The sequence below is a fragment of the Bombina bombina genome, chromosome 1 (genome assembly GCF_027579735.1).
Source record: "Bombina bombina isolate aBomBom1 chromosome 1, aBomBom1.pri, whole genome shotgun sequence".
Taxonomy (NCBI): domain Eukaryota; kingdom Metazoa; phylum Chordata; class Amphibia; order Anura; family Bombinatoridae; genus Bombina; species Bombina bombina.
The window spans coordinates 181,015,540-181,035,761 of record NC_069499.1 but is presented as its reverse complement, the minus strand read 5'-3'; the positions used below and the strand labels follow the sequence as shown (position 1 = coordinate 181,035,761).

Here is a 20,222-nt window from a genome sequence, read left to right as displayed (position 1 = left end):
AGAAGCAGTGGGAAACTGCAGAAACAAGTTGCATCAGGATAAAGTTATAGGTTCTATTTAATTAAAGCAACATGTTAAAAGATGTAGCAGAAGACAGTAATTGGTCAGACATACTAGACGACAGAAAAAGGCAGATCAGGCAGACCATAAAATTACAACAGATGCCAAACAAAAAGAACTGACAAACATAAAAAGCAATTACAAAAATAGAGTTTGCAGGTTTTTGCTGTATATATCTCACTTGGTCAGAGTATATTGTTTACATGTGAAATGCTGATATCTAATCTAATATCAGAGTTTGATTGGTTGTTCCCCACATTTGGTGTAAGAACAGGTGAGTCACACCAGAGAAGTATTTCTGACCCATCTATCCAACATAGAAACTGCAAGATGAACTATATAGGCACCAACACTAGGTCATCTGCATGAGTAGCAGAACTACCATGGAAGTTGGATTGTAGGGATATACCAGTATCATTGCATGGCTGCCACCAGGAAGTGACAGGGGTCACAAGAGTCAGGGGCTTGGTGGGGCCCCAGCCATATGACACCAAGAATAGTAGCACACACTTAAATCTTTACTATGCACAGATTTTTTTCCTGTCACCTCCTATAGTAAAAATCAAACTGCTGGGCTGAAGGCAGTGACAGTCCAAGCCTTTTCTTCTCTAAGGTTGCCCCCACTGCCCCTGTGCACAATTGCACATGTTATTTATAGGGGGGCTATAAAGAGCTGGATTACTACTAGTGCATTGCATACTAGCAATACTTAGGGCCAGGTTTAAGTTCAGGAGGCGGAACTGAGACTCTTATGTCCCTTGGACTTTAACGGCAAATTCAGAAACTGTTGAATGGATTGCATAGTGATACTGTGCAGTCATTTTGGAAGGAGATAAGTACCAATGGCCAGCCTGGCCAGAGCAGGGCGCCTTAAAGAAAGGTACCATCCATGCATCAGGTGTCAGGAATCTACTGATTAGTGGTGTATCCAGAAAATAGTTATAAGGGGGAGTGTAAACATAAATTTTATTTCGCCATAGGAATCAATGGGGCTGCGTTAGGGAGTTTTACGCTGCTTTTTGACAGGTGTTAGACTATTTTTCAGTCAGCTCTTCCCGTTGATTCCTATGGGGAAAGCGTGCACGAGCACGTTACACCAGCTCACCGCTGACTTAAGCAGCGCTGGTATTGGAGTGCGGTAGTGAGCAAAATTCAACGCTCACTTCTTGTCTTTTAACGACGGGTTTGTAAAAACCCATAATACCAGCGCTGTAGGTAAGTGAGCGGTGAGGAAAAACTGATCGTTAGCAACCACTTCCAGTTTGGAACTTACATAGGTGTAAACACAAAACCGGAGACAATAACAAACAACATCAAAACTTAGCAATATTATTGAAATTATAGAAATTTGTGGTCTCCAACTTGTTTTAAGATCACGCCACACAAATGCGTTATCCTGTTTTAAAGGTTGGTTATGAAGAAACCAATACTGTTAGTAACAATCCTGACAGTGCGAGTGTGACATAGGGGTCGATATATCAAAGGCTTTCGACAAACCTTTGAGCCCCTATACCTGCTCGCCGTATTTAACAAGCAGCGGTCATCAGACAGCTGCTTTCCTAACATTTCACCACCTGTAAGGTGGTGAAATTCAATCTCTGTGGTCTAGTCCGACCGGGGATATTGACAGCTCCTGCTCATGTGTGATTGGCTGTGCGTGGGGCAGGGGGCGGGATTACACGCAAGCGCAAATAATCGCTCGTGTGCAATGGTAAATTCCTCCAGGGAAATTCATCCCACCAGAGGCGAGCTGCGGCGGACAGGGGCACCTATCCGCCTCAGTTTGATAAATCTAGCCCATAGAATACAAAATTAACAGAAAGAGATTACACATGCAGTTTGTAGATGTTGGAGTCCTGATGTCCATTTTCTTTCAGATTCATTTTAGCTGTACAAGATATCAATTATCCAACACATATATACGTATTATATTTATATGAACCGATACAAATGTAAAAGTGTTGAAAGGTCTCTTCTAAATTGATTTTGATCTTCGAAAACTTTTTTGCTCCATAAAAAATAGGGCTTTTAAGCAAGAATCCAAAAACATGAACGTATGTGTGGGAAATCGCAGAAAATGTGCTAATGTGATCGTTTTAAATAAAAAGTGGCCTTTTCGGCCAGAAAAAGAACAACAAAGGCCTCAGCTGATTGACTGTTATCGACCCAAATTTTAGAGTAAAAAAACAATTAAAGGGACAGACAAGTCCAAAATAAACTTTCATGATTCAAATAGGTAATTTTAAACAACTTTCCAATTTACTTTTATCATCAATTTTGCTTTTTTCTCTTGGTATTCTTAGTTGAAAGCTAAACCTAGGTAGGCTCATATGCTAATTTCTTAGACCTTGAAGGCCGTCTCTAATCTGAATGCATTTTGACAGTTTTTTTTTCACCACTAGAGGGTATTAGTTCACATGTGTCATACAGATAACATTGAGCTCACGCACGTGAAGTTACTTAGGAGTCAGCACTGACTGGCAAAAATGCAGGTCTGTCAGAAGAACTGAAATAAGGGGGCAGTTTGCAGAGGCATAGATACAAGCTAGTTACAGAGGTAAAACAAGTATTATTATAACTGTGTTGGTTATGCAAAACTGTGGAATGGGTAATAAAGGAATTATCTATCTTTTTAAACAACATAAATTCTGGTGTTGACTGTTCCTTTAAGAATAAAAACTAGTCAAGGATAATGGTAAACTGTAATAAGAAGCAGTGGGAAACTGCAGAAACAAGTTGCATCAGGATAAAGTTATAGGTTCTATTTAATTAAAGCAACATGTTAAAAGATGTAGCAGAAGACAGTAATTGGTCAGACATACTAGACGACAGAAAAAGGCAGATCAGGCAGACCATAAAATTACAACAGATGCCAAACAAAAAGAACTGACAAACATAAAAAGCAATTACAAAAATAGAGTTTGCAGGTTTTTGCTGTATATATCTCACTTGGTCAGAGTATATTGTTTACATGTGAAATGCTGATATCTAATCTAATATCAGAGTTTGATTGGTTGTTCCCCACATTTGGTGTAAGAACAGGTGAGTCACACCAGAGAAGTATTTCTGACCCATCTATCCAACATAGAAACTGCAAGATGAACTATATAGGCACCAACACTAGGTCATCTGCATGAGTAGCAGAACTACCATGGAAGTTGGATTGTAGGGATATACCAGTATCATTGCATGGCTGCCACCAGGAAGTGACAGGGGTCACAAGAGTCAGGGGCTTGGTGGGGCCCCAGCCATATGACACCAAGAATAGTAGCACACACTTAAATCTTTACTATGCACAGATTTTTTTCCTGTCACCTCCTATAGTAAAAATCAAACTGCTGGGCTGAAGGCAGTGACAGTCCAAGCCTTTTCTTCTCTAAGGTTGCCCCCACTGCCCCTGTGCACAATTGCACATGTTATTTATAGGGGGGCTATAAAGAGCTGGATTACTACTAGTGCATTGCATACTAGCAATACTTAGGGCCAGGTTTAAGTTCAGGAGGCGGAACTGAGACTCTTATGTCCCTTGGACTTTAACGGCAAATTCAGAAACTGTTGAATGGATTGCATAGTGATACTGTGCAGTCATTTTGGAAGGAGATAAGTACCAATGGCCAGCCTGGCCAGAGCAGGGCGCCTTAAAGAAAGGTACCATCCATGCATCAGGTGTCAGGAATCTACTGATTAGTGGTGTATCCAGAAAATAGTTATAAGGGGGAGCGTACCAGGAGGCCATGATGGGAGAAAGCGGGCTATGCAGTCTGTGGGAGTAGAGGGGCCATCCAAGGGTGGAGTCAGGGTGGTACTTTGTTGAGTTGGGCATGCCATAGGTGGGTTCAGCACAGGGCTGGGGGAGCCTGGGCAGAGTGGGGTGGGAAAATGAGAGCAAATAACTGTTGGTGCCCCCCTGGTGATGCTACATTTGACCAATGAAAGGCATTCTGTCGACTTCACATGGGGTCATGGTATATTGTCCATTGTGTGTCTGTCTTGCACTTAAAACTTTGTAGTGTATAATTTATACTCTTAGTTGTGACTTTCTTTTAATTGGATGTGTGATCCCATCCATCCCATCAGTTAAACACTGAAGAGGGCCTTTAAAAAATCACTCATGTCATGGTTCAAGTGGCCTTAGCTTTTGGATCTTAGTTATTTTGCCAGAATTAAAGGGACAGTCTACACCGGAATTTTTATTGTTTAAAAAGATAGATAATCCCTTTATTACCCATTCCCAAGTTTTCCATAACCAACACAGTTATATGAATACACTTTTTACCTCTCTGATTACCTTGCAACTAAGCCTCTGCAGACTGCCCCCTTATTGCAGTTCTTTTGACAGACTTGCATTTTAGCCAATCAGTGCTGACTCATAGGTAACTCCACAGGCGTGAACACAATGTTATCTATATGATATACATGAACTTAAGCCATCTAGTTGTGAAAATGTCAAAATGCATTCAAATAAGAAGTGGCCTTCAAGGGCTTAGAAATTAGCATATGGGCCTACCTAGGTTTAGCTTTCAACTAAGAATATCAAGAGAACAAAGCAAAATTGATGATAAAAGTTATATGGAAAGTTGTTTAAAATTAGATGCCTTATCTGAATCATGAAAGTTTATTTTTGACTAGACAGTCCGTTTAAGTAAAAGTTTATTTATAAAATGATATTACATTCCCTTATCCTTAATTAGCTTGTTTTGCTAAAATTAATTTTCCTGGGTGTTTCTGTGTGACAATTTTTCCCCACTATGACCTATTAGTTTCACAAACAGGTATAAATGAATCTGCTCCTTTAAAAACGTCACTAATACACTTGTAGTACATACAATGGAGTAGACACCAGTGATGTTGCATTTTTGTATATGCCTCAACAAACATAAATCCAGTGAGATTGAATGATGCTTAAGAGAATCAAGTGCACACTTAGTGAAATACCAGAGTGAGACATGGGACATAGGTAAGACCAATGGCTGTAATCCGTATTGTGTACCATAAACACCCTGCAGTTACAGCCTTACAGTGCATCCAGGATCATCTGGATAGCCCAATTAAAACCATTTGAAGCTGTCCCATAATTTCAGAACCACACCATATTTACTGTAAGATTGTGTGAACCAGCAACTTTGAGGGAACAAATAGCTAACAATGTTTCACAGACAAATAGGTTTACAAAAATTATTTAACTTTATAGTATGAAGCATGGTCAGAAGAGTGCTGCTCAGTCTCTCTCACCAACTGACTGGGTCACTCATCCTTATTCTGCTGGACCAGCATTCTCCTTATTCTGCTGGACCAGCATTCTCTGCTCTCCTGATAGCGTCCTCGGTTCTCATCAGAAATTAAAAACTGCACACTTCCCAGTACCTGCTCACTTTTTAGAAAAGGGCCACCAATCTAGCCAGCTTTGATTCATGGTCATTGACCATGCACCCAGATGTATAGGGTCAAAGATCTTTTAAATAGGGAAGCCAGGTGGATATGGTGTTTAGATACTATGTAAGGGGGGGAATTTGACTTGTTTCCATTTATTTAAAGTAATAGGAGTCCATTCTTGTAAGATATGTGAATTAATATATGTTTGTATTAAGGTTATATAGGTCTTTTTTCGGGGCTTTCCCCTTGTATATATAGCAACTTGCTGCACTTATATGAGTTGTATGAAATGTAATTAGGCTTGGATGATGTCAGTTGGGACCTCATCATTGGTTAACCCCTCACCATAGCATTTGATTGGTCACATCTGTTTCATGTACTGTCTATAAATGTTGTTTGTTATGCACGTGTTTTTAGCTTGAGAAAGGGGCAGGAGCCTCAAAGCGTTGCTCACCTTAATACAAAGGTATGGTTACCCACTCTGAGTGCCACCTGTGTACAAATTTTGAGAAGAGGAAGCTTCAAATTAGACAATGTACACGGCATAAAAATGTATCATTTATACCAGCTGAGCTTCAGTGCTAAGCTCAAAATGGACAGGTTACATGTGTCCTGGATGGGTAGAAATGGTAGAACGCAAACAGTATTGAGCACAGCACCAGTTTGGATACATTGTCAGTCAAGTGTGCACATTATATATGGGTCTCTGCTTAGCAGCGTTTTGGGCAGTAGATATTCCCTTACTCATGCCTGATTAGGGCATATCTACTGCCCAAAATATTGCTCTTCTGTATTGTGATTTATGTTATTGCAATAAAGGGACTGTGTGTCCAATTTTATTGGACTATTGCTGTCGTTCCATACTATTTGGGTAGAAATGGTGCCCCTGATGATGTGTAACCTGGTTATACTATAATACTGTAAATTAACGGGGAGTACTTTTATTTTGCTTGTATTGACCTTTAGTAATGATAAGGGTGCCAGAGAATTTTATGGAACAGCTGGAGCATTTAATTAGAGCTTTGTGTATATCAGCAGGCCCAGTCATGCAGCCTCCTCCAGGGGTGTACTCCTATTATAACTAGGATGTGGTAACCCTTTCTTTCTTTGTGACCTCTGCATGGTTATCCAGATGACTCCTCCATATCTTACTATTTTTGCTTGTTCCATGACTGTTGGTCAGTCTGACTCCTCTTAAAGTGACAGTATACACTCATTTTCATATATCTGTATGTAATAGATACTACTATAAAGAAGAATATGCACAAATATTGATCTAAAAATTCAGTATAAAACCTTTTAAAAATGTAATTAGAAGCTCCAAATTTAGCACTGTTGATTAGGTTAGCAGGAACACCCAGGGAAAGTAGATTTTTGTGAAATGCTTGTGCAATGCCGCACCCTGCACATTTGTGGCCAATCGGCCGCTATCAAGGGATGTCAATCATCCCGAGGTGTTGGACGGTTTAAGGAGCAGCAGTCTTACGACCGCTGCTTCTTAACTCCTGATTCTGGTGAGCCAGAAGGCTCGCGCGGAATGAGCAGCATACGCGGCTTAATAAATCGGCCCCAATGGCAGCAGTGTTTGCAGCTATGTATAACATTGTTATAAACATTATTACATACACTGATGCCAGATGGCTAAAAACACAAATGATCCTGAGCTCACCTAGGCTTACTCTTTAACAAAGAATAACAGAAGAATTAAGCACAATTGATAATAAAAATAGATTGGAAAGTTGTTTAAAATTCCATGTTATGTTCAATCCATTCAAGTTTAATTTTGACTTTACTATCCCTTTAACTTTAGCTTAGCTTTAGTACTGCCATATTATGCAGTTCCAAGAACATGAGCAAGTTGGTACACACACACTTATTCATAGTGATACACAAATACAGACAACTGTAACCTGGGTAATTTCTGTATTATGTCTTGTGTACCAGGATGAACATCTATATTACAAGCGGCACGCTATTTAGCGCTCCCACAATTTGCTAGAAGTAAACTTTTTGTAAACATCCAGTAGCACGTGTATTATAAGATGAAAGTAAAACGTTTTTGCATGAGCACAAACCCGATGCACACAAAAAGCCGAACTTCGAATATCACAATTGTGCTCACATATTCCCCCCATAAACTTCAATGGAGCATCAAAAAGTCGGGGGGAAAGCTAACACCCTTACTCGCTCACATACCTGATTGCCTTTTCTCAAATGCACTAACCCAACATGAAATATTAATATTTCACATTCCAATGTTCTTCACATAGAAGAATATGTTCTATTTATTCATAAATAAATATTTGTATATATATATATATATATATATATATATCTGATAGTGTTTTTGAAACACTGTAATATATATATATATATATATATATATATATATGGTTATATATAGCTGGTATGCATACTCAACAAATGACAATATCGATCACATGAATTTTTGGGGTATTCATGTGATCGATATTGTCATTTGTTTGCAATAAAGAAACTTTTTACAACAAGACCGGTGAGTGCAGCATTTCTTCTACTAATAAGGAGAGCTGGAAAGGATATGTACTGTTTATGCAGCACGACGGCAATTGGACTGGGTTTAATGGAGTGCACCTTATTTTGAATTTGTATATATATATATATAGGAATATCTATTCAAAAATACGTAAAAACATACTCCTCTATGTGAAGAACATTGTAAAATGTAAAATATTTATAGTACATACACAGTTAAACACTTTATCAAATATTGCATAAATATGTTTTTTCATGTTTTTAGCTACTTGACTGCAAAGGGCTCCAATGCACACACACATATATATATATATATATATATATATATATATATATATATATTTATGTGTGTATATGTATGTAAATGTATGTATGTATGTATGTATGTACACAAATATAAACACACACATATACATATATATATGTATATATATATATATATATATATATACATACATACATATTTAGACATGTATATGTATTTATCTCTGTTAAAGCCCATTGCATGCCTTTTTTTATAACACCTGAGACCTCATATATTTGTGTCCTTTATAACTTTCTTATGCAAATGTTTTATTAGACAGTGTTATTATGAATGTAACTGTACTTTTAAATGTATTCTGATGTGTTATGTGCAACTTTCTTGACTTGAGTAAACGTGTTTACTTTCAACTTGTAATATGCGCGCTATTTCTGATGCTCGCAAAGAGCCGCAATAAGCCCCTTATCGCTTGTGCACAACTGTTTTTACTCTAGCCCTATATCAGTAAAAAGGAACCTAGATACAGGCTGCTTTTGTTCTGGGGCTGAAATATAAAGTATATCTGTACACTCTCTTTGTGTATGTGCAATTATGAAGCTTTTAAAATGAGTTAACATATCTTGCCCAGTGAGGACGTATTTTTAAATTACAATTTTATTCGCCATCTATGTTAACTGAGACTTTAACCAGAAATTGAAATGAGTGGTTCAGGCCCCTCCTCTGAAGAGAATTGTAATGTTTAGGGGTAAATGAGACAGAATGCTTGGAGTGTGGTTTATAGACAGCTGCTGAGTGAGATTATTAAGAACTCCATTCTGTATCATATAGGGAACAGTGTAGGGACTAGCACAAAGGTGTGGTTGATAATAGACTAGAGAGGAAACAGGCAGGTATTAGGATGAAGTAATCAAGAAGATACACATAGTTGAGTAAATTAATGTTTTGATGGAGTCTTTAATTAAAAAAATGCAAATTCTTAAGATGTTCTGTAGATCACAGTGTATCTCACTATAACTGAATAATGAAGGATAGATAGAAGCTCAGTTTTTGAGATATTGATAGTGTGAGGACATCCATTATAAAATGACACAGTGACCTGATTGGGCAACAAAGGGAGGATGCGTAAAAAAGTGAAAGAGATTTGGGTTACTGAAACCTAAAGAAACATAGAAAAAGAGATAGATAAATACCATTACAGTTTACTATATAGGGAGGAGAATTACTTGCTCACCCAATATTAAATATAGCATCCCCCTCCGACATTCTTACTCATCTGCTTTATTTTTAAATTTGCATGAGTACATAGTACATTCATTTACATCAGGATAGTATTGCTCGTTGGAGTCCAGAATACATTCTAAAGAGAATGCAATAACAGAATACAATGATAATATATATAGAAAGCATAATTGATCAAATTTGACATATGAAGTTTTAAAAAACACAGGGCCAGATTACGAGTGTAGCGCAAAATATCGCTTACGCAATCGCAATATTTGAGCTCTACTCAGTAATACCAGCACATGCAAATGTGCGCTGGTATTACAAGTTGAGCGCAATGCGAACACAACCTCACGTTCGCATGGCAAGGAAACTTTGCGCATACGACAGTGAGCTTCATTAGGCTCCGATGAGAACCTCGTTATCATGCTGTGAGACACGGCTGAGAACCTAGCGCAGCGAAGAGAGTAAAGTTGCGCAGTGTTGGGCAGCAAATGTTAAATATATATGTATATGAATATATATTTATGTGTTTATGTGTATAAATACACATATTAACACATACATGTATATGTATTTAAGCGTATACATATATAGTTACAGGGAATACACAGTTCCCATTGACCGCAATGTAAAGACATTTTTCAGTGCCGTTTTTTTTCCTAACTCCCCACACCCACTCACTTTTTTAGCCCTTAAAATAATAAAAATGCTAAAAAAATTATTTTACAAAACCAACACTACACTTTATTTTGGGGGCGATTGGGGCACATTTTGAAAATTAACCAGAGATCTGATCTCTGGTTAGCTTTCAGATTGATAATTGCTACCGCGAGCTTGCGGTAGTTTTAACCAGTCACTTGTAAAAGCTGGTTATTTATTATGCAACTGTAAATGGGTGAATTTGCCCGTTTACAGGCGCGTGATAAATTAACGCTTCACTTGTAATCTAGCCCACAATGTTTACTCAAATCTACAATGTGCAAACTCAAGTTAAACATTACTAATTAAAAAAATGTTATAGCTGTGCTCTTAGATATTAAACTGCTACCTCTAAATACAGTATGTAACATAATTTACTTGCATATCATTCTTAGGCGTCTGGTGTCAAAGTCAATGATGAAGTCATCAAAGTTTTCAATGAAATGAAGGTGAGGAAATCATCTACTCCAGAAGAAATCAAGAAAAGGAAGAAAGCAGTTCTCTTTTGTTTGAGTCCTGATAAAAGGGAAATTATTGTGGAAGAAGCAAAACAGATCTTGGTGGGAGATATTGGTGAGGCAGTTCAAGATCCTTATAGGACCTTTGTAAATCTTTTGCCACTTGATGACTGCCGATATGGACTGTACGATGCAACTTATGAGACCAAAGAGTCCAAAAAAGAGGACCTAGTCTTCATCTTCTGGTAAATAAGATATAACATTATGATTGCATGTCATAGCATTTAGCATGTTCCAAGATTATTTAATTTGCCTTTCCTTTATTAATTTTACAAGTACAGAGGTACTTTATCATAAATGAAAGGACCGTTAAATATAGTATGTCTGTGTTTCTAACAAGTTTAAAAAATTCCCTTCAGTTTGCCAGCCCTGCTGTGATCTCTTGCACATGCTCAGTAGGAGCAGTTGCTTTAGAAAGTGTGCATATAAAAAGACTGTGCACAATTTGGTAATAGAAATACATTGGAAAGTCTCTTATAATTGCACACTCTATATGAATCATGAAAGTTTAATTTTGACATTTTTGTCCCTTTAATTCTTCTTGCAAACAAATTCCTTCTCCACACCAGCATCTTGGCGACATGATTTGCGCTGGACCTCGCTAAATGCTGACAGCATACTCTATCGGCATTTAACATGAAATGCTTGTGAAATGCTGACACCCTGCTCACTGCTGGCCAATTGTTGCTAGCAGGGGCTGTCAATCATCCCAATCGTATTGTATTGGGATGATTTAAATCCGCCACGTAAAAGTTAACTTCTGTATCAGGCGAGCCTGAAACGAAGGGTCTCTGAAGCAGTGCCCGCTTTTTAATAGATGGAGCCCAATGTATACAGTCCAGGGTTCTCAGACTTGTGTTTATTTTAATGTCATCCTGAAATGTTTGCCTTAAGTATTCCATCTTTAAAAAAGTTGTCTGCTTTAATAGTCACTCCCTAGGTGTTTCACAACTTTAAGTAAGAAACACCACATAATGAAATAACACATTATAGCTGTACTTGTATTGAAAATGCTTATAAATATTGAACAGGAACTTGCTTCAGATTTTTTAGGATAAACTCATGTCTCCTATATGGCAGTATGAGAATTTTTAGACAGGGCTACAGCCCAAACGAGTGCTCCAATCATTATTGTGCAGAGATATACATCTCAAGAGTCACAGTTTTCCTAGATTTATTTGGTTACAAACTGTTCAATATATCTGGAGATATAAAACTTCAGAATATAATTATATTATTTCAATGTTGTTCATGCATGTTCAATAAAAAAAAAAAACAAGGATACAAAGTATACATATTTAGCATATATATCCCCTTAAGGAAATGCCTTTAAGAATAAGGTTACAATGTTTCACATGTATTTCTGCTTTTATTGTTTTGCTCTGCTGCCTTCCCAGAGAGCAGCGTCTTTTCTAGAAAGGGTAAGAGAGGGGGCAACACATTACAATGAATACACTGTGAGAATCTTTCCTGTGAGAATCTTGCTGTTTGCTACACTTTATTTTGAGAAACAGTCTCTGTTAACTAACACATTGCTATGAAATATGATTGAATTAATATTAGACACGCCTGTTGCCCTATATGTAATTATTAGATGTTCTTAGACAGGGGAGAGCAGTCTAGATTGAGTGGGTAGTTGTTCTGTGACATCAGGAAGAGAACACCTGTCCCATCTTTGTGTATATATATGTATATATATATATATATATATATATATATATATATATATATATATATCTATATTAGTTGATAAGCCTGCCCAGAGGGCAGTCTGTGTGTTAAAAATAAAAAAGTAAAAATACAGAAAAAAATAAACAAAGCTATCCAAAATAATAAAATTAAACCTAAACTAATACCCCTAGAAAAATAAACCCCCCACCAAAATAAAAACACCCCCTAATCTAATACTAAACTACCAATAGCCATTAAAATGGCTTTTTGTAGGGTATTGCCCTAAAGAAATCATCTCTTTTACATTAAAAATAAACAAAGTCCCCCCTAACAGTAAACCCCCCCACTCACCAAACCCCCCAAAATAAAAAAACACTAATAAACCGAAACTACCCATTGCCCACTAACACTAAAGCCCCAAATAGGTACTCACGGTTTCATAAGTCCGGCGGAGAAGGTCTTCTTCCAAGCGGGTCCATCATCTTCAACCACAGCGGAGCTCCAGAGTGGTCTTCCCAGATGTGGCGATCCTCGGTGGTGGTCATCTGTGGCAGCGTCGGTAGTCCTCGGTGGCAGCGGTGGTCCTCGGCGGCATGGAGGCTCCTCTTCATCCGATGTTCGTGGTATACTAAATATTGAATGCAAGATACTGCAATCAATTTGGGGTACCTTGCATTCCTATTGGCTGAATTTTTCAAAACAGCCAATAGGATAAGAGCTACTAAAACCCTATTGGCTGTTCAAATCAGCCAATAAGATTTCAGTAGCTCTCATCCTATTGGCTGATTTTGAACATTTCAGCCAATAGGAATTCAAGGTATCCCAATAAATATGGGGTACCTTGAATTTAATCTTCAGTGTGCGGTGGACAATCACATGAAGAAGAATCTCCACGCCTTTGCAGAGGACCGCCGTTGCCAAAGAGCGCCACCACCACCGAAGACTGCCACCGAGGATCGCATTTTTGAGAAGACTGCTCTGGACCTCTGCTCCACGCCGCCTTCGCTGTGGATGAAGATGATGGACCCGCCTTGAAGAAGACCTTTTCCGCTGGACTTCTGAAACCGTGAGTACCTATTTGGGGCTTTAGTGTTAGTTTTTTTTTTAAATGTTTTGGGGGATTTTTTTTTTATATTAGAGTTTTTTTGGGGCAAATTGCAAAAGAGATTAATGCCCTTTTAAGGGCAATGCCCATACAAATGCACCTTTAGGGGCAATGGGTAGTTTAGGCTTTTTAGAGTTAGTTTTTATTTTATTTTGGGGGGGTTTGGTGGGTGGGGGGTTTTACTGTTGGGGGGACTTGGTTTATTTGTAATGTAAAAGAGATGATTTCTTTAGAGCAATGCCGTACAAAAAGCCCTTTTAAGGGCTATTGGTAGTTTAGCTTTAGATTAGGTGGTTTTTATTTAGTTTAGAATTCTATCAGCCAATCGGAATTAAAGGTGAAAAATTTAAATATTTGATAATTTCTTGTTTTATTTTGTGTAATTTAGTGTTTGTTTGTTTTTTGTAATTTAGTTAATTGTATTTAATTAATGTAATTTATTTAATTGTAGTGTAAGGTTAGGTGTTAGTGTAAGACAGGTTAGGTTTTATTTTACAGGTAAATTTGTATTTATTTTAGCTTGTTACTTATTCAATAGTTAATAACTATTTACTAACTAGTCTACCTAGTTAAAATAAATACAAACTTAGCTGTGAAATAAAAATAAAACCTAAGATAGCTACAATGTAACTATTAGTTATATTGTAGCTAGTTTAGGGTTTATTTTACAGGTAAGTATTTAGTTTTAAATAGGAATTATTTAGTTAATGATAGGAATTTTTTATTAGATTTATTGTAATTATATTAAAGTAGGGGGTGTTAGGGTTAGGGTTAGATTTAGGATTAGGTTTAGGGGTTTATAACTTTAGTATAGTGGCGGCGACGTTGGGGGCGGCAGATTAGGGGTTAATAACTGCAATGTAGGTGGCGGTGGTGGCGGGTCGGCAGATTAGGGATTAATAACTTTAATGTAGGTGGCGGCGACATTTAGGGTGGCAGATTAGGGGTTAATAACTGTAATGTAGGTGGCGGCTGTGGCGGCAGATTAGGGGTTAATGTAGGTGGCGGCGACATTGGGGGCGGCAGATTAGGGGTTAATAAGTGTAGGTAGGTGGCGGCGGTGTCGGGCGGCAGATTAGGGGTTACTAAGTATAACACACAGGAATTAGAGCTATGTCTGATATATATATATAAATTCCGCCCTTATTAGTTCCTTTATCAGTACAATGTATAAGGCTCTAAGGGCTGGAATGTTTGTGCACTGCTGTCGTGATTCTGAGTGATTGGTTGCAATTCCTTTAAGTGCAAGTATGTTGAATAACCTCGTATATAATGTGTGTTTGGGTAAATCATACAACATTTAGCTTAATCCAATGTCTTGTATACCCTTTAGGTAACAAACTTGTTCACTTTGTCATTAGCATTTTCAGCAGATATGCACAATAAATATTTATGGTATGCACTCACCCGGTTCAATTTGACGTGCAGCTGCCACCTCTCTGTTCCACACAGCTTAATCCTTGCTGGGCTCTTAATGTTTGTTGAAAGACACGCCTTGGGAACAAATGTTACAATTTCACAAAGAGTAGTGGCCTCTTTTGAGATGTATAGGGGAATCCAGGTGAGGATACTATGGCGGCTGTTTGTAACGGAAAAGCCAGGCCCGTTTGAACAGGAAAATAATAGCAAAAAATTTCACCTGGAGCGGTGAGGAAATCAGCTGTCCAATGTGATACAATATTGGGTATAAAATATAACTTTTATTGAACAAAAGCGGATAAAGGTTCATGTAGCATAGTACAATTGTATATCACATATCACAGCTAGTGAACCAGTTAGCATGTAATCACCTCTCCAACATGTTTTGTGCCTGAACCGGCACTTTGTCAGGGATAGCGTTAACACTAATTGCCAATTAGTGTTAATGCTATCCCTGACGAAGTGCCGGTTCAGGCACGAAACATGTTGATGGATTCTGAAAATGGCAGCATGGATTCTTTCACCACCCTGCAATTTTTGGAATCCACCTGGATGCAGCATCCTTTGAAGATGCGAGCGCAACTGCCGACAGCGACGGGCGCGTTACAAACGCGATTATAGTATAGATATATATATATATACACACTTTTGAGCCCTTCCATATACACAACTTTTGAGCCCTTCCCAGTCACACACCATGAAATATAAACTTATTAAACAAATTTAATGTGTTTTTTTTTTTAATAGACATACTGGAATTCCTATGTTCTTTAATTAGAAGAAACTGTTCTTTTTATTTTTAAGTGAAAACAAAAAAAAATAAAAGATCAACTTTTTTTAAAAAAAGGCATGCTCTAACCAAAACTTATATCTCCATTAAAGGGGCAAGATTATATATACGGCACAGGCTTCAGCACAACTGCTAAAACCCGAGTCGCACCGTAATTTTACCCTGCACGGGGAATCACATAAACCCATGGTGCATAAAAAAAAAGTTAAATCTCCTGTAAAAGTCTAACCCGCCTCCCAAAAATAAACCCGAAATGTCAAAACCCCTATATCCGTAATCCCCCCACATCGCAACTAATAATAAAAGTATTAACCCCTAAACCACCAACCCCCACAACGCAATATACCCACATTGTGATCTACCTAATATATGTATTAACCCTTAATCCACCATTCACCCACATCGCAATCTACCTAATATATGTATTAACCCCTAATCTGCCATTCACCCACAATGCCAACTACCTATTAAAACTATTAACCCCTAATCCGCCAACCCCCACAACACAGAGTACCTATCTACACTATTAACCCCTAAACCGCTAGTCCCCCACAACGCATTAAACTTAATTAACCTATTAACCTCTAAACCGCCACCCACCCACAATGCAAATAACTAATTTAATTACTAAGCCCCCTAACCTAACATCCCCTAAATTAACCCCAATTACATAAAATAAAAAAATACTAAGTTACAATTAAAATAAAAATTCTAACATTACTTAAAAAAACAAACAAACTAAGATTAAATTAAATTAATCTAAAATTACAATAAATAAAAGTCTAACATTGCAGAAAAAAATAAACAAATTTATCAAAAATAAAAAAATAAAGCTAATCCCTATGGAAATAAAAAAGGCCCCCAAAATAAAAACACCCCCTAATCTAAACTAAACTACCAATAGCCCTTAAAGGGCCTTTTGTAGGGCATTGCAAACAACTTAATCTACCCATTGCGCCTAAAGGGGCATTTGTATGGGCATTGCCCTTAATGGGGCATTCAGCTCTTTTACGGCCCTTAAAAGGGCATTCAGCTCTTTTACAAGCCCATTAAAACCCTAATCTAAAAAAAAACAAACCCCCAAAAAATTAAAAAAATCATAAATCTAACCCCCAAATAGGTACTCACCATTCCTGAAGTACGGCAGAGAAGGTCTTCTTCCAGGCAGTGAAGTCTTCTTGGAGACGGCAATATCTTCTTCCAGCGCGGCGACCCCTTCTATCTTCATCCAGGACCAAGCCGGTGCGAAACGGAGGTGACCGGGGAACAGAAGACCGGTGACCGCGGAATCATCGAGCGTGGAGATCCTCTTCGTACAATCGTCGCCGCACACTGAAGATGGAATGCAAGTGTCATGAATTTTTTATGACGCTACAGACTCCATGTTGTGTTTTTTTGCTTAAGATTACTTGTGGCCCATCTATTATGACATTGAATTTTGTGTTTCTCAGTCTTGCTGACTGAGTAGTTTTATATCAATATATTTTTCACTATTCAAGGTAATTCTGCTCAGTTTACTTGCTTACGCTTCAGCTTGTCGCTTATTTCTATAAATAAATGCAATTTATAACCTTGATTGTAGTCTAGGAATATTGAGGTAAACATAAATAAAATAAGTATTTTTCTTGAATTTTTACCCTATATGCGAGTGCCATCTACTGTCAGAACAATAATATTTCATCTAATTATTTTTATGTTAATTAATGATTAATATATTATAATTAATGACTCCTCCTAGAATAGTGAATTGTTATATATAGGGTCTATCCCAATGGGAGGGGGTCGTTTTCCAGTATTTGGAACTGGTCAAATCTTATATGGATTTGGTAATTTTCTAATCAACTACAGAGGTTCGAGACTATTGGATTATAATTTTGGATTATAACTGCTGAGGCTAGTTGGACAGACCTACAACCTGACAGCTTGATTCCTAATTACAAAGGGGGAATTTATTTCCTTTTGGTGATGTATGAAATTAACTCACCTTAAATGTTAATGTTATTAAAATTTACATCTCACATTTATTTAAAATTTCTATTTCTATTTGATCAGGTAAACTAATTAATTGTCTTTTTGTAACTTTGTGTTTTTGATCATTCCTACCACCTGGTCTTATCAGCTGACAATAACACTGGGTTTGTCATGATTATTATTTTACCTGATTCTTTGAAATTACCTTGAAGGGTTTATGTACCAAATATTTAATTACTATTATCGAGCCAATTTTCATGTTATTTTGAATATATGATTTAATTATCTTTGTAGTTTAGTTTCTGTTTCAATTGTGTTATTCATGCTAGTTTGAGTTATTATGTATTTACTTTAATCAATTATTTTAGGATTATAGTTTGTTTCCTTTCCTTGTATGTATTTTGATTGCTTTGCTACCATCAAACGCTGATTATTTTCCAATCGAAATCTTTTTAATAAAGCTATTTTTGTTTATTCATCTGGTGTTGGTATAATTAATAGACTTATAGCAACTAAAAGGATTCAGGTTTTGTGTATATCATCTTTAACAAGTTATAGGAAAGTGTGTCACATTACTCCTATAAACCAGTTCGCATAATATTCATAACACAAGGTACCCGTTTAAATATGGGGTAACTTGCATTCCTATTGGCTAAAAAATTAAAATCAGCAAATAGGATTAGAGCTACTGAAATCCTATTGGCTGATTTGAATTAGCCAATAGGATTTCAGTAGTTCAAATCCTATTGGCTAATTCAAATCAGCCAGAAGGATTTCCTTAGCTCTAATCCTTTTGGCTGATTTAAAATTTTCAGCCAATAGGAATGCAAGGTACCCCATATTTAAACGGGTACCTTGCATTCCATCATCAGTGTGCAGTGACGATTGTACAAAGAGGATCTCGACGCTCAATGGCTCCGCGGTCGCCAGTCTTCCATTCCCATTATACTACATTTCACCAGGGTTCACAATAAAAACACCTCATCCTTCACTTGGACAATTATAGAGAGGATACCTCCACTTAGGGGGGGTCTGTATAGAAATTGTAGGCTGGGGGAGAGGGATGCCTTCTGGATCTTTAAGTTGAGGACCAGGGTTCCAGAAGGCCTCAACTCGGAGTTTGATCTCATCAATTTTTGGTGAGTCCCAATCCCCAATTTCTGTCAGACTCTACCCTAAGAGGACTTTATCAGTTAGTTATGCAAACAGTTTAGTTCACTTCATACATCCATTTACAGGTCGTAATTACCCCCTGGATACTATGAATATCAGCTCATTCATTATTTAAAGCAATATTATATTATTTATCAGTTTATCAGTACTTTGTTATCCGGGCTCTTTTTAAATGGGGCGAGGAGAGTCCAATGGTTGGTACACTATGTTACTTAATGCATTTATTTTAGTCATAGAAGAGGAGAGATTTAGACCCCATCTGCTTTAGGTTACCCAATCCACATTTGATTGACCCTTTATCTTTCCAATTTTATATATGTAGAGCATAGCGCTGTACCAATTAATAAGTATTATTGATCTTTGTTACAATAGGGGGAGGTCATTTGACCCGGTAATTGATAGATTCTAAAAACTACTTATTCTCACATCCCTACAGCTTCTATATATGTTCAAACTATAGGTCAATGTAGTAACTATTAGTGTTCAGGACTCCCCTATAGTAAGCACTGTTCACTTTAGGTTTACATGCGCCACACTATTCTGACCTTAACATTATTACAGTGCATTCATCAGGGGAGGCTCATCTAACTGACTACATGTTTATTGTACTCTGTGGACCGTGAGAGGATTTACCACGCTAATGAATTTTTGTATATTGCAGTGGGTGCCAATTGAATGATACGGTTGATCTACACGGAGATCTTTCATAGGAACGGATTGAAGAGTCTCATCATATATACTAGTCTTTATTTATGCATGTTTATTTTGTATATATGTTCCCTGTTATAATTTAGTTCATGTCTAAATACAGTCCTTTATGTACTTTTTCATTCATATGATTACTTGTTGTACACGTAACTGCATCAAGGATGTGTAATCCCATTGGTCCAGAGTCTGTAAGGGGAGTATCCCAGCGGACCAATGGACAAACTAGCAGGCAGTTTTAAATCACCCGATGTTCATTCTTAATCAGGTAAGGCCAAGAGCTGAAACGCGTTTACCTGTTTCACATCTGCCAAGATATTTACAACACTGTATCTTTAACCCCGGGGTGTTGATCCCCTCCACGCAAAGAGTTTGCATATTTTGTTATTTCACTCATGCAGCGATGTTTGCCACCTGTAAATAAATACACTTTTTTTCGCAGTAATCTCGTGTCTGTGCTGCCTACTTATCTTTACTAATTTAAACGGGTACCTTGCATTCCATCATCAGTGTGCGGTGACGATTGTACAAAGAGGATCTCCACGCTCAATGGCTCTGCGGTCACCAGTCTTCCGTTCCGCGGTCACCTCTGCTGCGCGCTGGCTTGGTCCTGGATGAAGATAAAAGAGGTTGCCACGCTGGAAGAAGATATTGCCGCCTCCAAGAAGACTTTACCGCCTGGAAGAAGACCTTCTCCACCGGATTTCAGAAACGGTGAGTACCTATTTGGAGGTTAGA

The 20,222-nt window shown here is 37.6% G+C and overlaps 1 protein-coding gene across 1 annotated transcript in view; it reads left to right on the top strand.

The window, feature by feature from the left end:
* Positions 1 to 20,222, top strand: part of CFL2 (cofilin 2) — a 73,043-nt gene that overhangs the window by 32,980 nt on the left and 19,841 nt on the right. Inside the window, exon 2 of the mRNA XM_053697754.1 lies at positions 10,528 to 10,835. Within this exon, the coding sequence (XP_053553729.1) occupies positions 10,528 to 10,835 (308 nt within the window). The remainder of the gene's footprint in view (positions 1 to 10,527; positions 10,836 to 20,222) is intronic.